The sequence below is a fragment of the Gouania willdenowi genome, chromosome 13 (assembly GCF_900634775.1).
Source record: "Gouania willdenowi chromosome 13, fGouWil2.1, whole genome shotgun sequence".
Lineage (NCBI taxonomy): Eukaryota > Metazoa > Chordata > Actinopteri > Blenniiformes > Gobiesocidae > Gouania > Gouania willdenowi.
The window spans coordinates 8619243-8641084 of record NC_041056.1 but is presented as its reverse complement, the minus strand read 5'-3'; the positions used below and the strand labels follow the sequence as shown (position 1 = coordinate 8641084).

Genomic DNA, 21842 nt, shown 5'->3' with positions numbered 1-21842 from the left:
AAATATAAATCTTTGAAATTTAATATGTAATCTTTTCATTCATGGGTCGTACTCGACAATCATCTCATGCGTTATGTGGAGAATAATCTCATGCATTTTCATTGTTAATTAGATTTCATTGTTGGTTAATCAGTTCCATTCAAGTGAATCAGCAAAAGCGTCACAACTTTGTGTTTGGGATAAGATAATTAATTTTTTTTTTATTTTTTGCTTATGGTTACTGAATACTGAGTTTTCCACTTCCAAGTTCAGTACAAGAAATCATTTGTATTAAATAGGCTTAACAACACACATTATTATTATTATTAAACTCATTTTTATAAGGCAGGGGTGTCAAACATGATTTAGTTCAAGAGCCAAATACTGACCAGTTTGATCTCAAGTGGACTGCAAATTTCAAGTGGGAAAAAGTGCGATATCAACAATATTCTCCCCATAAATACAGTATATATAAATGAATGTAAGTTACAGGCAATATCTTTAAATTTCCTCGAGTTTGTTCGCATTTTTTATTCAATTTAGGAAAATGGCAGGATTTTGAAAAAGATAAAGATTTCTTTTTCAACAATTTGCGATTAAAAATGACTGCCATCATGTTGGTAAAAGCAAAGGAAAACTGGCAAGTATTGTGGATATTCATTGAATGTATGTATTTGGAAGGGCTGAGATATCTACAAATGAGTGACTTGGTATTTTAACACAATGATTCATGTTTTCTGTATTTTCGGCTGTATCCTGCGGGCCAAATTTGATGCTCTAAAGGGCAAGATTTGGTCCCCGGGCCTTGAGTTTGACACGTGCCGTAAGGCTTTTCAGGCGCCCAGTGTTTGGGGTTCCTAAACTAAAAGCTGTATTTTTCCAGGTGGCCTTGTATATCTGGGACAATGGGAAGGGTCCTAATCTCACTGCTGTGCCTGAGCTGTGCACTGAGCCCAAAGACTCTCCTCAGGCTCTGCTGTGTGCAACCACACTGAGCAACCACCCCACTCAGTGCGTGAGTATCTGCCCAGTGTTCTACTAAGCCTGACCGTCTTACATTCTTAGAGACAAATCCAATGATTGGAAGAGAGTAAAACAATTCACCATGAGACATACTAGATCTTTTTTAGTTTGTGTTAGAAGGAGTCTCATCGAGACTGTCTTAGTTATGCACGTCATTCACAAGAAGAAAATATCTACATTTAAAGAGTAATTGAACCACAAAAGCAAATGCTAAAATCAAATGTATTTGGGTATGAAGTATTTTTATTCTTTGATTCTTCTTGAACTCTTGTCATTTTAGTCAGTATTGGCCATATTTTGTTGTTGAAATGTGAGTGACTGCCCTCTATGGGTTGAAACACAGCTATTACAATTGAATTTTGCTTTTTTGCTGAAAATGGTGGTTTGTAACGCTTTGGTGACTTCTACGAACTGCTGCTGTTGGCCCCGCCCCTTATATAAAAACCTTTGGACTCTACAATCTGTGGTGAGTAGGTTAGATTGAGAGAATTGGGAATAGAGAGGTAAAATGAGTATTGAGTAGCTAGTTAACATAGCATAGATTGTTCTTTGGAGATTATGGTTTAGACTGGGTGTATTTTAACTGCTCCAGAAGCCCCGCCCATAATCAAGGCATTTTTTTTTTTTATTTCCAGCCTAAACGCACGTTAGCCAAAACCTCAGAGTTTAGTTAATCTTTAATAAAATTAAATCCAATTGTTTTTATTTGACCGTAAGTCACTTTTTTCCTTTTGATGTGAAGCAGCAAAATATCTCATTTCAGGGAGATTTTGGCCAAAACTAATCTTGTCTTGGTTTTATTTATTTATTTTACTGTATTTATTGTTTGCTTAATTTTTTGACTGTGACCAGTCTAACTCAAAAACTAATCATGGATTTTGATGAAATTTTCAGAAAATATTCAAAATTAGATGAGGAACAAGTGACCAGATCTTTTGGGGAATGATCAGAATCAGAATCAGCTTTATTTATCATTGCACATGTTACAAAGCAACACAATTTCATTTCAGTTTCATCCCATCAAAGAAAAACATGAAAAGACAATCACATTTATAACTCTTGGAGCAGGTGAACTGGTGCCCCGTATTTAGATGAAAAAGAAGGTCTGATTCAGACGGAAAGTCTAGGTGGCGATGGGGGAGGGGAGAGGGAGAGGAGCAGGGACGGAGCGTCAGATCTGCATATATATCCAAGGTTGAGAGTGGGACTGATGATGAGAAGATATTTGTTTTCAGACGGGCTAGTTACAACATTTGACTACCAGCCCTATTTGTTCCCGGTCATTCCAATAATTCAAATATTGTGGCCCTTTCTTGAGCCAAACTCCCCACTAAGTTCCACGGTAAATTCCATCTGAAAGTTCTGAGTTCTGAGAGCTCGGCCCTCTCCATCGATGACTAGCGGATTCCAATAACGATTCCATCCTAATCTGAATTTGCGATAAATCAGGAAAATACCAGTACCAATCAGCAGAAGTCCTGTTATCATAATTCAGTCTGGTCAGGTGGACGTCTTCCACATTGTCAGGACTAACGAACTCTCCCATTGTCCGCCTCCTTGTTAGGAAATTCCAATAGAGTAGAAAGACCAGCTGATCCAATTCCATAATTTTGTTTTTTTGGATAATTGCTGAGAGAGGCTGACATACCAGCAGCGAGAGATAATCTTTAAATCCCTATGTTCAGCTCTTTGAGCTGGTTCCACAACTCCTCCTGTTGGTGACTTTGTGCATTACATGCTTTGGTCATAAGTTTCGGTCTTACAACAGCACGGCCTCTTTTACAGTGTAAATAATCAGGATCAGTGATCCAGATAACTACCAATATCTGGCAAAGAGGAGCTTTGGTTTGCGCTCTCTGAGCTTCTAATTATTAAATTCAAAGATTAATTGGAATGTCGACCAAAAACAATTCCAATCAGCAAATTACACATTGGACAGTGGTAGCCAAATAGGTAAAGATGTGGACTCGTAACTAAAGGGTTATAGGTTCAAGGCGGCTTTTAAAGGAAAAGAACAAAATAATCCATATTTATACCAGGATACTGTAAATATGAAAATAAAGTCATCTTCTCTTTCTTCTTTAATGGTGATGTGAACATCTTCAGTCTAGTTTTTTATCTCACAAATGACTGATGACCCTTTATTTCGAGACCATTCTGGTTGGTTCAGTCGAGCCTTATTTGCTTTTTGTCTGTGTTATCTTCAAAGGGAAAGCCTGTGAATAAAGATGACATCTTTGTTGCTGTGAAAACATGCAAAAAGTTTCACACTGAAAGAGGTGAGTCTCGCTTTCACACACCCGCTATTACCCAAGAAAGAAAGACATTTTATGATTAAAATTGCCATTTCCAATACAAGAAGTGAACTCTTTGGAGATCAGCTGTGAAAGGATCTTTGTTTTTTTTGCTGTTCACCTCACATTGCTTCCCTCCTTGAGTTACTACACACATTTACCACTGAAATACTGTATTTAACACAATTCCACTAATGATTCTAACTGCGTTTTTAAAGCCAAGCCACCAGAATTCCGATGCAGATAGCAAAGAGATAGATTTTAGATTGATATAGCAAAAGTTACTAGAAATTCACGGCGCTTCACTATTACCGGTAATATAAAATGGCATTCATTGTTGGCTTTTTGATTTCTGCTTCTGATGTGATCATGTTTTATAAATTATCAACAATTTGCTCAATATATTTAATGTAAAAATGTCATTTTTGTTTATTGTATAAAGGCCAAGGGTTAGGTTTTACACTGACCTGTACTGTAGCTATGGAGAGTTTTTTAACGTAGTGCAACAGACACTTTTTTTTTAATTGCAATCAGTGCAAAATTGAACAGTGAATTAGGCTGTGTGTTGAGCCACAGCAATCACTGAAGAGTCAATTTATTTTCTAATTATTCAAAAGTACGGTACATTTTTTTTTAATCAAACGTGTTAGGTGAAAAAATTCAACTTGCTGCTGTGTAAATGGAATATTTCTGCTTTGAAATACTGTTTAATCGCTGTGCAAAAAACTAAAGCACAAACACAGACCGCTTCTATCGCAGATTCACAGCACATTTATAATAAATTGTGCTACTTTATATTTATTTTTGTGTGTGTGTGTGTGTGCAACCGTGTGATTAACCTCATATTTGTGGAATTAATTTCAATAAGGAAGTTGAGTTATTCCCAGGCAATGGTATTAAATTAAATTGGAGACAAAAAAAGCTGTTTATTCTTACTTGTTTGATATTTACAAACAGAATTTTTTAATACATTTACACATTTAAAGATTTTACCTGGCAAAAGGTTCACTCCAGATCCTAAATGAATTCCTAATCCACCCACGTTATAATGTTGTTGTGTTACACGCCGTTAGGTTTGAAGCTTTTTATTCTCTTTTCCTGAGAATTTGCATTTGCTCTTTGTTTCACGCTCAAACCGTTCCTATTTAAAGTGGCCTGTGTTTTATTTTTATTTTTAAACAGCCTAAAGCTGCTGCATATGTGAAGCTTTGTCACCTCAATAACCCTGAAACTTCTTGCAGGTATTCCTCATCTGATCCGTCTAATAACAATCAAGCAGTGATGTAACGATTCACTCAACTCCCGATACGATTCGATTCACGATACTGGGTTCACGATATGATTCTCTCACGATTTATTTTACCAAATGGGACTGTAGACAAATGATGACTTTTATCTTTCATTGTCAAAATAATCCCGTGATAAACTATGCAAAACAATGTAATTTAATTAAAAATAAATCCTGAATGATATAAATAAAGAAATAGTACAAATGAAGAAGAAGTAAACTATTCAAAACTGCATAATAGTTCCTTTTCTTTTTAAAAATGCAACTGAAAATGTATCTTGTACCTTAACAACTGGACTTTAAAACAAATTTCACAGAAATATTATAAATAAACTATGGCTTTCATTCTCTTTCTCTTGTTTCTTACCTTGGATTTCACATGTTCTTTTCTTTCTCACCTCTTTCATTTTGTCTTGGGGAAGCCAAAATGCTTCCACACTTGTGATTTAAAACACGGTGGTGCGTCCTGAATTTCAAATTATAAATTGATAGCGCCCTTTGCCGTAAAATAAAATAAAATAAATAAAAGATTAAAAATGAGGGAAAAAAAAGATTTTTTTTAATTTTTTTTAATTTATTTTTTAAGTACTGCAATTCAATTTCAGAGTACCGATATGAACTATGACACCTTTGAATGGATTTTTAGGTGCCTCACGGTTAATCTTTACATTCCTACAATCAAGCCTGTAAGAGAAGTACGATTTCTATAACTGGGTCACTGTGCTGATACCTAGGAGAGTGTGTGTATAAATAGAGTGGAAAAAGGTGATAAAGAACACAGGCCGACTTAAGGCCAAGACACTTTCTGTCCGCTCCAGGCCATCAGCATCAGCAAAGCAAATAAATGTTTTCTTGAAAACTGGGGAAAGGAAAAACATGGATTTAATACAGTAGCTTGTAGCATCACTACCTCTGTTTTTTATGTAGATTTGACATATTTAAAGTACCGGTACTGTATATGTCAGATTGATTACTAAATAAAAGATTATTTAATTAAAAAAAGGTGTATGGGGTTGTTTTCATTGCCACCGTAAACACTGTTATCAACATCAAAAGTTCCACACAATGCATTGTGGGATGTGGAGTCCCATAGATGGTTGCATAGAAGTATTTTTACTTCACTCTTACCAGGATTTCTTGCATTTCTTTGCCAGACCATGAGGACAGTGATTGACTTTACATCATTTTTTGTTCTGGTTTGTTCCCAGTATTCCCCGTGATATCGCCTAGCCTGTAAAACAGGGTTCGTGACCCCATATAGCGTCGCCTGGAATTAGAATAAGGCCGCCTGATCCAGTAATTTAAAAAAAAAAAAAAAATGTCCTCAATTTTTTTGTATTTATTTTTATTTCTCTATTTTGCACAATTACAAAAAACAATACATAGTATCACAGAAATAGATAAACAGTGCAGGAAGAGGCAGAAAGTTCAAAGAGCTTAAATAATTATTATTCTTTTGTAAACAATTAAAATACAATCTCAAACAATTCAATTCATTTTTATTTACATAGCGCTAATTACAACAATATATATATATATATCTGTTTCAAATAAAATGCACAATAAAAATATCTGAGCATCTTGTTACTTTGTGCACTCATCCGTACTACTCTGTATTTGTAACACATTATAACACATTTGACCAAAAAAAAAAAAAAGCTATTTCTAGAGAAAAAACAGTCTCACCAGAAATCTGTGATATGAAAATAGGGTCACGAAAAGGTTGGGAACCACTGCTATAAGACATTCTGATCTCTCCGTGCAAACCCCAAAATATTTATCCACCACTGTTTTATCAAATCTTTCAGACCATGAAAACTCGACTTTGGTCGAGTTTTTGGGTGGGAAAACTCAAGAAATCACAGTAAGAATGAAATAAAAACACTTCTTTGCATCCGTCTACGGGACTCTACATCCCACAAACAATGCAATGTGCAAAACTTTTCCGACAATGTCCATAAATGTAGCATTTACTTGTGATTTATCATTGGAGAAAAAAACTAAAAATGTGCTTTTAGGCCTTTTTTGGGCGAAACACTTTGACTTAAATGCTTTTAATGAGAGAACATTTATTATTTGAAGCATTGATAATAATTTATACAATTGCAATGTTTTAGTGCAGTTAGTACACATTCAGATCCATAAATACAATTGGATGAATAATTAGCATAATCATTTCTTTCAATTTTTGTTTTTTTTCATTTTCAGTTTTCGGTTTCGGCCAAGAATTTAAATTTTTGTGCATCCTTAGTGTTTACTATGGAGATTAAAACAATTTTTCAAGTGACAATTTCTACTTTTCACATTATTTTAAATTCTTTAGCAGCTTTTTCATGTGAAAAATATGTTATGTACAGCAATTTAATCTGGTAAATTAATTTTGAATAATAAAACGACTACTCTTGCAAGTCTACTCATACATTCAGCTCACATAATGGTGTTTAATGGAAATTATAAAAACATTAGCACAAATCTTTAAAAAACAAACAAACATTGTTTTTGCAAAGTCAAAGAAACAATCATTTTGTGTACGTACGCTGCATGGGCTGATTTATCTCCTTTTACTCCAGTTCCAGTTATAAAGAAGACGTGGGAGAAGGAGGCCTTATATTTGGAGTATTACAGTGACTACGCTGACCCTTCAATACCTACCATTAATTTAGGAGTTCCAAACACTGAAAGAGGTAAGTCTTTTATCCTCGCACTCTGCTGTTGCTCTAAGCAGTCAGTATTCCGGTGCAGACTCAGCTGCATATACAAAAGTGTATGAAAAATGAGCCCAGGGTGAAAATTCTGCAACTGTGCAGTTAGTGTGAAGAGCTGGAACAGAGCTGATGCTGCAGCAGAGCAACCGCTAAAAAGCCAGGGTATGTGTTTACAGTATCTTTGAGAAGGACTGAGGTGTAAACCTGCATTTTTCATTCTAAATTTTACATTTCACACAAACAATCTCCTGGTGTGCGTCTGGTGTTTGTTTTTTATTTAAGTGGAGTCTCGACAGCTAGAACCTGTCAATGTTCACAAAAAACCCTTATTCAGTACCAAAGGAGTTCAGAGATATTAAAGTTTAATGCTAATATTTATTGATTTATTGATTTATTTGTCTTGTACAACCAACGAGAACCTGTAACTCTTGGTTGGGGTCAGTTACAATAATGTCTTAAATTACACATGTTCATTTACAACATTTACACAATTACGATTTCAGTGACCAGCATTTTTTCCAATTACACCTAAATTACAATTATTTGTTTTTAATTCCCCGAAAGTCAATTACAATTACGTTCTCAATTACTAAAATTAAATTACAATTAATCACAATTACTCAGCCTGAAAAAAATAACCTAATAAAAGTTAACCATGCTCTTTGTGTTAGCTTTCTGTTAGCATTTCTTATGATAACGTGTCCTAAATCAGCTGTAAAATGCACTTAAACAATTATGTATCATTTCATTTCTTTCTTATCTATTGGTTACCGTGTTAGGCTTCCTAATCAATGAAAAACATAGGGTTTAATATTTTTGGTGTGGGCGTCTGAGCCTTTTTTGTGTCCTGGTAAAATGTGGGAAAGCTTGATATGAAACATATTTTAATACGGTAATTGTTAACTACATATGTGTTGAACTGAACATAGAACTGTAACATGGTTCTCCAGTTTTGCGTTCAATTATAATTGACAATTCATATAGAATTTTCATGACAATTACAATTACACAGTCAATTATCTGAACTCAATTACAATTTAATTAATAATTACGACAGCAACAGATTTTGAAAATTAAAATTATAATTATGCCAGAATTGTAATAAATTATCAATTATGCAGTTAAAATGATAAATTCCCAACCCTGCTCCAACTTAATTCATTTTTCACATTGGTCTTCTTTAATTATTCAGCGCTTTGAGATGACTTTGTTGTGTTTTGCGCTATATAAATAAAGTTGAATTGAATTATTCCATCTGATTTTTCTGTGTTGTATGATGGGTACTGTAACATTAAAAAATATGGTAAGTGAGGTCAGGCAATGAACTTTATAGACTTGAAGAGGTCAGGATAAAGGCGCTTCAGTTTTTCAGCCTGTGGAAAGCGTTTGTTTTTTTTAGTGCAGGGGTTCTCAACCTCAGTGTCAGGACCCCATTTGAGGTCGTGAGACACTGGGAGTGTATCGCCAGATGCCTTCCAGAAACATTTTTTTTACAATTCAAGCACATTTTTGCTTATTTGTACCATTTTTCTGCAACTACACCAAACTTGCCACTATTTTCATCATGTTTTCTTGCCACTATTTTTGCTTTTTTTAATGCATTTTTGCTACATTACTCTCATTTCTGCCACTTAACCATTAAAATGTCTTTTCTACACATTTTATTTGCACTTTCAAGACGTTTTCGACACTTAAAAACCCTTTCCTCTACATTTTTCCCACCTAATGTTACATATGTTGACCTATTATTGTCACTTTTAACATCTTTTCACCGTATTTCGTGCTTATTTTTGCCAATTTACCACATTCACTATTTGGCATGCCCATCATTTGCCATTTTAAACTAATTGTTCTAATATTGACACTTTGAACCCTTTTTACCACTTTTTTTGTTCGTTTTTGGCCATTCTATTTTGCAACTTTTAAAGAATTGCTGTTTTTTTTTTTTTTTTTTTGTAAAAAGAAAGAAAATCCGATTTCACCACCATTTTTTTGTCACTTTGAACTCATTTTATTTCTGATTAAAATAAAAATGTACATCTTTAAGACAACTATATACTAGGGTGCAAATAATAATAAACTTCCTGGATAACAGTGGATATTATTCAGATAAATAAATAAATGTGGTTATCACAGATTCATAGAACAATGGGCCTGTGTGAAACCAAGTGATAGAATTGTTTCAGCCTGATTAATAAAGGTTCTCATCCTTATAAAGGCCAGGATATGAGATTAGAAGTGAGTATAGGAGAGCGCAAACCTGGGAAAAGAAAATGATCATTATTAAATAAACACCATATAATCTTTTCCCTATACATTATATCATTATATGATTATTATTCTGTACTATTGTAAGTTAAAATTAGTGATTATCAGGTAATAACCATCAAAATGAGTCATTATGATTCACTATAAGAGAGAAATAAACCTGAACCAGTCCACAATTCCTGAGTGATATGAGCCGGCGTGACGAATAGGTCGAATGATAAATATTTATTCATCAATTTCACTATATGTGGGAAAATGAGCCTTCGAGCGTGACCTGAACTCATTTTAAAACTTAAAGCTGTAAAGTAAAGATAAAAAATTCATAGAAGTACTGTACATCTGAAATCTAATAAATCAATCATAGAATCAATTAAATGTAAAATTGAAAAATGGAAGAAAAAAAATCACATACTAACAGTAAACATACCACAACGTGCTTCGTTGGTTGAATAGCTGTTGAAAACACACATGTATCATGTTTTTTTTCTATATATTTTCCTGTGCAACACGCATTTCACAGCATGCCTGCCAAAAGAAAAGTTTTCTTTCAAAATAAAAGGCAAATCCACCATGAGAGACATTAAGTATTTATTTATTTTTTTTCAGCTATACACGACCCAACTTTGGGTCCTGACCCACCAGTTGAAAATCGTTGATATTAAAGGTATATTTTACTATTTTCTTTTTTTTCTTTTTGAATAAGATTCTGTGTTGGCTCCTTATTACCTTCAGACAAAACGCTGCAGATGCTTTATATCAGTTTTTTTACAAGTTAATCTTAATTAATCACCTAATTAAAAATGGGTTTACTTTTTTCTTGATATATGCAGCAAGCTGTCTTCTATTGAATAATACATGAAATTAGCACAAGTGAGTGCATTAGCATTGACTGCTAGCGTGTTTAGAGTAAACCACGGTACTGACCTCCTGCATCTGAGCTTTTTTACCTGCCTGTGGACATTTGGATGGAAACTACGCCACTCGTGAAAAAAGAAGAAAAAGCACCAAAGTCTTTTAATCTTGCTCACTAATGGGATCATGCTTTGTCCGCATTGGCTCTCAGCTCTACCGTTGAGTGGGTGATGGTTGTTGTTGTTGTTCAGAGAAGCTTAGGCTCCACACTCTTTGTCTCCAGGCTGCTTCGCCTTTTAACAAGGTCGTCTTCGCAACCTTCAGTGAAGGAAGCAGTGAAGGATGCAAAGTGCCACCGGCCACTTATTATGTATGAGGACAGTTCCGTCTCACAGCTGAGCCTTACCGGGAATGAAAGTTTACCTCTGAAGTTATCCTAGTATCCTACGTTCTATTCTTTTTGCTCTTGAAATTAAAATCGCCTTCGCACACGAGGAATCTGAACATTGACGGTTCTGCTAAAACTGGTCCTGGGGATGGAGTCATAGAGTCCAGACTTAGACAACTGGCGGCCCTCGGTCCAATTTTGTGTGTCCCCCAAAACAAAGTTTTAGTTCCTGAAGTTGGAAGTTATATGAAGCCTGGGATGGACTGGGACAAAAATTCTGAGTGGCATTTGTGTTCAGACGAGCCAATGACATTAGCACCATATAGAAGCCATTCATTAAGTCAGTGCATACTTTTAAATATTATTCCCCCAGAAAACCATAAAAAGGAGGGACATTTTGAACCCTTTCTTCATTTTTTTCCCCTTTTTTGTCCATTTTTGCACGTTCTTTTTGACTCATATATCCAATTTTTGTCCTTTCTTCAAATTTTTTTGGCCACTTTTCATCCAAATAAACTACCTTTTTCCCAATAAATACCACTTCCTTCCTTTCTCCTTACATTTTGCTGCTCTTTGTCACTATTGTTTGACACATTTGGCCCATTTAAGCTGCCCCTTGCCATTACATACCACCTGGTTCCTCTTTATTTGCCCTTTTTTTGGCAACTCTTAATGGCTTTTTACCATTTTTAGTCACTTTACACTCTTTTCTTGCCATGTTTTTGCCACTTTTGGACCATTTTTGGCCAGTCCACCCCTGTATGAAGACCAACATAACACGCAAAACTCCAAAAACAAAGGAAACGACAAAAAAATAAATAAATAATGCACAAAATGTCTACAAAAGTACACAAAATGATAAAGAAACACTATACAACCACTTAAAAGTCAAAATGAGTACAAAAACAACAACATTTACAAAAGGACATGAAAGACACAAAATGCCAATAACAATGCACAAAATCATAACACAAAAATACAACAAAACACACATGATGACTCGAAAAACACTCAAAAAGGAACAGAAATGTGCCATATTGACAAGAAAATAGACAAAATGAATTATACCACACAAAATGTCTAAAAACTAAAAGAAAAACACCAAGAAAACAACAACATACACAAAAGGATTTCAAAGACACAAAATGCCAACAAAATTGCACAAAATGACAGAAAATACGCAAAATGACAACAATAACACAAAAAATACAACATAAACGCACAAGAAGGCAACAAAAATGTGCCATATTAACAAGAAAGTTAAAAAAAACACAAAATTTCTAAAACTTTTTAGATTGATTATTATTTTAAATGCTATGAATGTTGATAAAGTGGCCCGAGCTTGGATCAGACAATCACATTGTCTGATAGAAGTTGTCCATCTCTGGGCTAGACATTCTGCTATTTTAGGGGCTGCGGAAAGAAATTCATCAAATGGAATGATTTCACAGTAGGGATTATTAGAAGTAGCCATTCTGCAGATAGCACAGCGTGTGTGGTTTGAGGTCTAATGTGAAGAGTACAAAGGAAGGTGACAAGAAAGCCTCCTGAGCCAACAGCGTGTCACTCCGCAGCCCCATAATGCATTTCTAATGTGTGGCTGTTAGGAGTCGAGCCACGTCTGACTGAAAGCAACCGGCTTTAAATTCCTTTTAAATGCATTGATTTTTTTTGGAAGCACTAAAGTCCAAGAGGAATTATCAACGTGTCACTAGCCGATCGAACTGTACCGTAAATGACTGTCCAGGAGGACTCGCTGAAACCTGCTCGTAATGTGCTCGGATGGGTTTACGAGCCCCGATGAACTTTTAAACTCTCTGTGCACAGTTGCTTGAAATGAGAAACTACTTTGTCCTTGATTAGCTGCGTGTTTTATTGTTTTAATCTTACGCTTTTCTGAGTTGCAAGATGTTCAAGGACATTATGAGGTATGTACAGGTACGTACGAAACGCTACACAGTGCCTAGAATTCAATACTTCTACACATAGAGTATTAATAATACTTTGCAGTAATTGAATTCCTGGAAAGGTTTGGAGACCTGTGAGGGCTAATATTATAGCCAAACCAGAATGACAAACATGTCCAAATGTAGGTTAACTTTGCCTCTGAGCTGTTGAATTTTATTGAGATGAGCTGTTGATTTGTATTAAGTTTTGAACAAACCCATTTTATAATGTGGGGTGAGTATGAGTTTTTTGTTTTGTTTTTTATGGTGATGTCAGATTTTTAGAAAAATGTCAGTGTTTTGATGAAATCAAATTAAAATTACTGTGAAATATGTGTTTTTTTTGTCTTGTTTTTCTGAAGATAAATGTTTTTCTTATAGCGTTGGCATGCCCTCTTTTTTCCTCATTCTGTAATGTTTTATTATAAATTGTGCATTTTATTTTATGTACAGCACTTTGTACTGTTGTTTAATACGTTTATTATTATTATTTTTAGGTTATGTGGCCATATTAGCCTGTCATTGCCTCATCTCATTAGATCAAAGTAAGGTTTGTTAGACTATATAAAAATAGATTACATTAAAGGTGCCAAATTATGTAAGTAACTTGAAGAAACATGGAACGTGATCCATTAAAGGTTTCTATATGTATGTATTATATATATATATACATAACTATATATAGTTATATAGAAGTTGTAGATCTTTTGTTTATTGCAATATTTTTCTTATTTTTACAATTCTGAAGAGTTTCAACATTTCATTTTTTTTTTTTTTGCATAAAAATCCTATAAAACGTTGCTAGGTTAATAGCTAACCAACCCTTCACGCTGGGTTGCTGTTATGATGTCATTGTTGTTTGTCATTTTATTCTGAATTTCCATTAAGGTGCCATTAACTTTAACCTATATGTATTTTTATTCAGTTTTTATTGTTTGTTTTTATAGTTTATTCTTTTTATTGCATATTGATGATTGTTTTGTCATGATTAAACCTGATATGATCATTTCTATGAGCTCATGTATTTTAAACAATAATCCTAATTTATTCTCTTCTTCTTTGAGAATGTGAATGTCTGGCTTATTCTGTCTAGTCAGGTTTTTTTTTTTGGTTTTTTTTACACAGCAAATCATCGTTACATGAGCAAAAGATCCTGTTATCACTTATCCACATCAGTGCTGGCAAGGCCTTTCTCTCCAGTCAACAAGATGAAAGTTTCTTTCTTTTTTTTAACACACATTTTGTCCTCCTTTGCTTGCTAGAGGGTTTTATTCATTCATTTTACAATTGGAAGGCTGTTCTGCTGTTGGCAGCAGTCCACAGTCCATCAGGCCAATCCTCTACGAAAGGGTAAACATCCAATAGTGTATCTACAGTCAGGCAAATGCACTCGTAAATCTTAAGTAATTGATTTATAACTGCCGTGCCTCATCATTAAAATAGTCGTAACAATCAATGATACCCTGAGCAAAGAGGCTTTATTGTAAGTCAGTTCAGTGAGGAATGCATTTGTTTTCTATGGCGGGAAGTGAAACAAACAGGAACTTTGAGTTGCAAATATTTTAAAGACACAGAAACTAGGTATTAATAAGGTCATTTAAGGGAAAACAGAGGGATACTTTCACATTTAAGTAGGTTAAAATGCAATAGGAACTTCAAAGGATGCTTAAAAAGAAAATGTGATCGACTCTTTGAGTCACGAATACCTGAAGGAAAATTGAAATGAAGAAATGGAAGCTTATCGAGCAGAAACATAGACCACTTGTGGTTAATAATATTATGCATACTTTCAGTGTCATGGTGGGATTAATTTAATACATCCAGTCTCGGCTTTGCTTGAAAACTAGTGCATTTTTTGATCGTCATTAACTTCTTCCCACTGAAAAATCAGGTTACAGAGCTGGTCCAAAGATCTGACTTCAAAAGTGTTTCTCTCTTTGTTTTGTTTTTTATGGATTTCATTCCTTCCAGCAGTTCAAGGTGTCTTTCTTTATTCATTCTCCCAAAAAACTTGAATGTCGTATTAATAAAACAGGAGGGTCTGTCTCTAAATTCTTTCTGATGTTTGCCACCGGGGAATTTTCATGTCTCCAATCCCAGTTCTGACGGTGGGAGAATTCTGATTCTGACACTTGTTCTTTTCTTTGCTTTCTTTCTGTCCTTTTTATCCCATCTTCTTGTTTTGTGTTTGTGTCAGAAGTAGATGGAACAATTTGTTCCTTGTGTCCATTGTGTCAAACATGTCAGATGTTTGCTTATCTTGGTCCAACATGCCAACTTTTTTTTTTTTCCACCTGAAGCCAGAACATATGCGTAGATTTTCATAATTACTTTAGAGTTCAGAAGAATGAAATTTGGTTCAACACACAAAATCAAAAGAAAGTTCTGGATAAAACGGTAACTTTCATTTTTTTTTTTTTTTAATGTTATGTTAAAGCTGCTGGAAACTGTTTTTTTTTTTTTTTTTTTTTTTTAATCAGTTATAGACATAGTTTAGGCCTCTGAGATCAATGTATAATTTTTACCACGATTGCTTCGTAAGTCTTTATCACGGGGAACAGAGGAACAAGAGAGAAACAAACAGGAACAATAATGATGTCATGAGAATCATTGTCTTGTCTGGCCAAGAAACAAAAGAAATAATAGTACAACAGAAGTAAAAACACTTCCTAAAGAAACTTTTCCGCTTCAGCGTCGTCTTAGCGTTTTTCTACAGGACTCCAGAATCCCTGTTAGTGGATTTACGAGAAAAAACTTATGGATGACATACAGGCACATGTCTTTTTGGCTGACCTGCCACTAGGGGAGTTCAAAAAATGTCATTGTTATGGGCGGGGCTTCTGGAGCAGTTAAGTAACACACATAAAATCTCCAAAGGACAATCTTTGCTATGCTAACTCCCTACTCAGTAAATGGTAAATGGACTTGATTTTATATAGCGCTTTATCACCACACTGAAACAGTCTCAAAGCGCTTTACATATCAGCTCATTCACCCAATCACTCTCACATTCACACACCAGTGGGACAGGACTGCCATGCAAGACGCTAGTCGACCACTGGGAGCAACTTAGGGTTCAGTGTCTTGCCCAAGGACACTTCGACGCATAGTCAGGTACTGGGATCGAACCCCAAACCTCTCGATCAGAAGACGACCCACTACCACCTGAGCCACGGTCGCCCAGTACTTGCGATGCCTCTCTGTTCACAACTCTCTCAATCCAACCTACTCAGGTCCACAGGTGCTAGTTTTTCTAGGAGGGGCGGGGCCAACAGTAGTGGTTCATGACATAAGAAGCCACCAAAACATCACAAACTAGATTTTACTGTAACTAAATATACCAAATTGAAACACTTTTACAAAAATGTCAAGAGTTGGACAAGAATCAATGAACCACAATACTTTATACGCAAATACATTTGTTTTCAGCAGAAAAAAGTGGTTTAGTTACTCTTTGAATGAAGATGTTTTCTTCTTTAATTTTTGAAATGAATTTGTCTTTTCATGGTAAATGCACGTTGAAGTGAATGACGTGTAAAACTAAGACAGTGGGGCCAACAGTGGTGGTCTGTGACCTAAAAGGCCACCAAATTCTCATAAACAACCTTTTTATGTTATTACTTTGACTAAAATGTCAAGAGTTGGACTAGGATCAATCAACAACACTATTTCAAACCCAAATCTATTTTTTTTCTGCAAAAGAAAGTGGGTTTGTGGTTTAGCTAATCTTTAAGCAGCTTCAAACAAACAATATTTGGATTAAAAACTAAAACGACATAAAAATACAGTCGCTATTTGCAGTTTCCTGGTCAGACCTAAGCAGAGCATTATTGGCACACCTGAACGAGGCTCTGCATGGTTCAGTTGCTTTAGGCCACTTCTCTCCTTTGTTGACTGAAATTCCTGCAAATCTTGCTACTTTTATTTAAAATGTCAGTAAATAAAATTTCATATCAGGCACACTAGATTTGTCCCTCTTATTACAGTACATCCCTTGTGTTAAACTGTTAATGTGTTGAAAACAGTGTTTCCTGGGTCATACATTATTGAAGAAAGCTTTAGAACCACAATGTTAGAATAATTAATGACACTTTGGGTTGTTTTGCTGCTTCTTTTTCCCACATTAATAACAGCTATTACCAGTTGTATTTCTTTCTCAGTGGATCATTTATCCTTGTAAGCCACAGAACAGCACATCATCAATAAGGGATTACTGTGTTCATTCTATTGATGGCGTTCCTTTGTTTGCAGGCCACTGTGGAAAAACCTTCGCAATCCTTCAACGATTCCTGAGCAGCGCCGTCCCCGACACCAAGTGGCTTGTCATCGTAGACGACGACACCTTGATCAAGTACGTTTTCATGTGTTGAAGGACATTTTTTTTAATAATGGTCCTTCTCGCCCCCGTTTTTTCCCTTTTGGTTTGACTGACGTGTTTGTATTTATCTCTACATTTGAGTGACATTTTCTCATATATCCTGTAAAAGATTCTGCCTCAGCTGTGAAAGGCTTTGCACATTGAAAGAGGGAAGAAGAAAAAAAAAGATTTGGATTCAAGTCACTTTGGGAAAAAAAAGAGTTTCAGAGATGTTGCCGTCGAAAAAAGCTTGTTGCAAAAACTCGCATCCAGCTGGTGTTTCTTTAACCGTGTCCCCTTCGTTCTTTGGTTATTCCATTTTCCCCATTATCAAAATAACAAACAGTGTGGTTATTTGGTTTTACTGACTTAAAACCAAAACAGAACGACAGACAAGCATGTTTTTTCTGTTTTAAACAAAAAACCTTGTTCTGTTTGTGTGATATTTAATAATAATAATAATAATGCATCAGTTTTATATAGCGCTTTATCATAGACACTCAAAGACACTTTACAGAATTAAGGCATTATTCTTTCACTCCACACTTAGTGGTGGCAAACTACTGTTGTAGCCACAGCTGCCCTGGGGCAGACTGACGGAAGCGAGGCTGCCATAGTGCGCCATCGGACCCTCCGACCACCACCAACACTCACTCACTCACACTACGTTCATACTAGGCAATGTAGGTAAGGTGCCTGGCCCAAGGACACAATGACAGCTACCACTGCAGCGACTGCCACCCCACTGTGGCACCTGGAATTCTCTGTGGTCTCCCATCCAACTACTAACCAGGCCCAGACCTGCTTAGCTTCCAAAATCTAACGGGATCGGGCAATGACAGGCTGGTATGGCCACGGTTTGGATAATTACGTGAACATTAAAGCGAGAAGTGAAGTTCTTTGCACCTGGTTTTTCTCGCCAGGTCCTGGACCAGGTCTCCGCACACAATAGGACTGTTTAGGATTTCATTTAGCAGTTTTCTAGACCTGCTCCTGTTTTCATGCAGTCTGTGGACTCGTAACAAGCTGCTCACGTTTGTTTTGTTTTGTGGTGTTATGGTCCAAATAGTATCCAAATAAACTGGTGACTGACTATCAACTGTGAGGCTGGTGTGAGGAACAATGGATGTTTGAACTTTTACGATTTGACACTTTTGTAAAAACAATTACACAGCTTTTGTGTGAGGGCAGTAAAAATATTTATTTTGCACGTTTTAATATCGTGAGCCACTAATGGCAGCCGTCAACACAGACGGAAGTTGATCACAAGAAACGAGGAGCACCAGTAGATTAATTACACCACCTGGTGTAATGAATCATTTATCATTCTTTTTGTAACATCCATTTTTTGGGGGGTAGAAGTTTATTTATGTATTACTAACGTTTCAATTCACCAGTTTATCATTAATGTGATTTATGCGTTGCTCCTTTTTTGTCAGGGAGCAAAAGTCCGCCCCCGTCTATGGGTCCTCTTTGTGTGGTGAGCTTAAAACATGAAGCTCTCGTCCTCATTTCGCTTAAATATCCAAATATCACACAAACAAAATAAGATTGAATTTTAAAACAGAAAATTGTCTGGTTTTTTTATTTTTCTGTACTTCTGTTTTGGTTTTCAGTCAGTAAAACAAAATAACCACACTGTTTATTTGTTATTTGATTTTCTTGCTGTCTGGTTGATGCTGGTGCTGCCTGAGGGGATAGCAGTTCTGTTTTTACGCGGACACTTTCGGTCGGTGTGCGGGCTCGCTCAATGTGTTTGGATGATGATAATAACTTTGATCCTTTGTGCTTCCTGTAGCCTCCCGAGACTGCGAGCGCTGCTGGGCTGTTACGACCCCTCTGAACCGGTGTGTCTCGGGGAACGCTACGGCTACGGCTTGAGCCAAGGTGGCTACAGTTATATCACAGGAGGTGGAGGGTGAGTCTTTCACAGCTCTGAGAGGAAACGATGAAAGATACGAGAGGCTGCAGAGGGAACTATCGAGTGTGTAATGAAAAAGCTCTTATCTGTATTTCATAGATGAGTCCTTTCAGGTCCATCTGAAGGCTTTAAAGCTCCCTAAAGGGACGTTCGCTTAGCAGTTCACTTCAGAGTTAACTTAAAGCTGCTGGAGACGTAGATTCTTTTATCAGATGAAGACATAGTGTAGGCCTATTATATTTATAAATTGGAGATGATTTGCTTGAAAAAAAGGATGTAATGGTAGAAATTGGCACTTGAAGATTTTTCATATCTGTAAACACTAGGGATGCAACAATACAGTCAGCCCTCGGTTCAATACGTACCTCAGTTTTTCGGTCACTGTTAACCAGTGTTTGAAATAACGGCGTTTAAAGTAACGGCGTTAGGTAACGGCGTTTGTTTTTCAGTAACGGGGTAATCTAACTAATTACTTTTTACGCCGTTACAACGCCGTTATCGTTACTGAACGTTTAATGAGGTGCGTTACATGCATTGAATAAACTGTGATCCGAAAGCATCCCCGGCTTCTGACTCCGCTGTTGTGAGGAGGTGGGTTAAAAACAAGGTGAGCGATTATGATTGGCTTAGGCTGCGTCATGGTAGCCAATCAGAGCCAGTGTTTTTACACATGTGCCAGCAAGAGGAGGCGGGTTAAAAACAAGGTGAGCGATTATGATTGGCTAAGGCGACGTGCCAGCACCCGCGACACACACACACACACACACACACACACACACACAGTGTTTACAGTGGGGATAATAAAAAAAAAACTTTCAACCTTTCCAAGCAATTGATCTTTGATTTATTGATCAATGAGGCCCGCACCATGTCTCACTAACATAATTTGATTGTTGCTGCAGACTATCTACAAAAAGAACTCCTATTATACGTCATTTTGAATGTATTGAAGCGAGTACTGAGTTCACTGCTCATTAATGATTATAACCACATTTCTAAAGCAGATTATGTCTACTGGGTAACATCAGTGCTTGATATAAATCTTGGACTTTATGTGAGACTCTGTTTAGTGACACTTGGTTTGAAGTAGCACATAACGACGCTCCAGCTGATGACTTCCTCAAAGTGGTTGGCTCTAAAAGAACGCTTTAGAGAAGCAGTGAGGGATTTGTCAACCCACTTAAGCTTTTTTTCTTTCTTTCTTTTTCTATTGTAATGCAGTCATGTTTCAAAGATGTGTCAGTGCTGTGCTTTAGAGAATTTAAATTTAAAAAAAAAAACGCCCTCTCAGCTTTGATGATTGTCACAGTTTACATTAGTCATGCTTTTTTATGTATATATTAACTGAAATGACAGTAAACTGTGTTATATGATTTAATGGAGCAGATGTTTATGTGCACATCTGCAGTATGGTGTTCAGCAGGGAGGCCGTGCTGCAGCTTCTCGACAGCGGCTGCAAGTGTTACAGCAACGACGCTCCAGATGACATGGTGCTGGGAATGTGCCTCAACGCTCTCAACCTTCCTGTCACGCACAGTCCACTCTTCCATCAGGTTGGATTCAAACACTTATGATTTTTGATTATTAAAGCTTTGTAGGAAGTTGCAGGTAAGGATGGGAATCAAAAACCTTTCTGAGAACCGGTTCCCAGTAATCCAATTCCTAGGAATCGTTTGTTTGCTTGCCTGTCGATTCCACGTATCGGTTCCTCTTACGTCGCAAATACGTAACGATGAACTGCTCCAGGTCCTGTACATTGTGTTTATGCTAGCACCAAGTGAAGCTCCTCCCACCATATAGTTGTTTGCTGTCCACCATGGAGAATCCACCTCCTCCACCCGCAGCTGCGCTGTCCTCCGTGCAGTGTTTGTAGCATCTCTGTTGCTACGCTAGTCACTTCCGGGTTCTGCACACTCGCGCAAATGTTGCCTCTTGCACAAACTTTTCTTCAGAAAACAACTAACTTCAGCAAAAACACACACCTCGTCTCCAGTTTATGACCTCATAACAAGTAATTAGACGCGGGAGACGGACTGATACTGATCGTTGTCTTTAGTTTGCTCTTTCACACATTCACACACACACGCAGCTGATGACGTCACATGTAACAACGGGGACGGCGTCTCTGAAGGTCCATTTATAGAAATGTAAACAAAGGCTATACTAAATCTTTACCGTTTAAATACATAATAATAAGTGCAGCTGTACTTTTGGTTAATATGTTCTTTTTTACAGAAGAATTATTTGTTTTATGTCTGACTTAGTTTTGAATCAAGTTGTTCAAATTCAAAAAGAGCACTGTAAATATTCTCAAATGTTTGTTGCCAAAATGTGTCACATGTTGTAGTAATAATAATAATAATTCATCAATTTTGTATAGTGCTTTTGTATATTTTATTATCCAGTGAAAACAATCTTTACCTGGTGGATTAAAAGGGAGCTGATATCACTGCAGGAAATTAAAGAGACAAAGACAATATAATAAAGAGTTAAAGCAAACAAATCCATTTGTATTATTTAATTCCCTCACCCAATGAGAATCGGTAAGGAATTGAATTGATAAGCATTATCGATAATGGACACAGAATGGCTAAATTCTTATCAATTCCCATCCCTAGTTTCAGGTTAGGGAAGTTGGTCACAATGAACATGGGAAACAAGACGAGGGTTGAGGATGGAATTAGAGATAACAAGATCAGTTGCAAACTAAATATCCTCTTTGCTAGATATTAGCAGTTATGTGGATCAGTGATTTTCAACTGCTCTCACCCTGGGACCAACATATAAAACATTTTTTAAAACAAAAATCTATATGTTTCCT

At 36.2% G+C, this 21842-nt stretch overlaps 1 protein-coding gene and 1 pseudogene across 1 annotated transcript in view; one reads left to right on the top strand and one right to left on the bottom strand.

Moving 5' to 3' along the window:
- The window catches only part of b3glcta (beta 3-glucosyltransferase a), an 84550-nt gene that overhangs the window by 61390 nt on the left and 1318 nt on the right, over window positions 1–21842 (top strand). The window contains exons 9-14 of the mRNA XM_028465674.1: window positions 863–994; window positions 3212–3281; window positions 7155–7268; window positions 16995–17094; window positions 18899–19018; window positions 20430–20574. Coding sequence (XP_028321475.1) covers window positions 863–994; window positions 3212–3281; window positions 7155–7268; window positions 16995–17094; window positions 18899–19018; window positions 20430–20574 — 681 coding nt within the window. The remainder of the gene's footprint in view (window positions 1–862; window positions 995–3211; window positions 3282–7154; window positions 7269–16994; window positions 17095–18898; window positions 19019–20429; window positions 20575–21842) is intronic.
- On the bottom strand, window positions 17843–17960 carry LOC114475085 (uncharacterized; annotated as a pseudogene).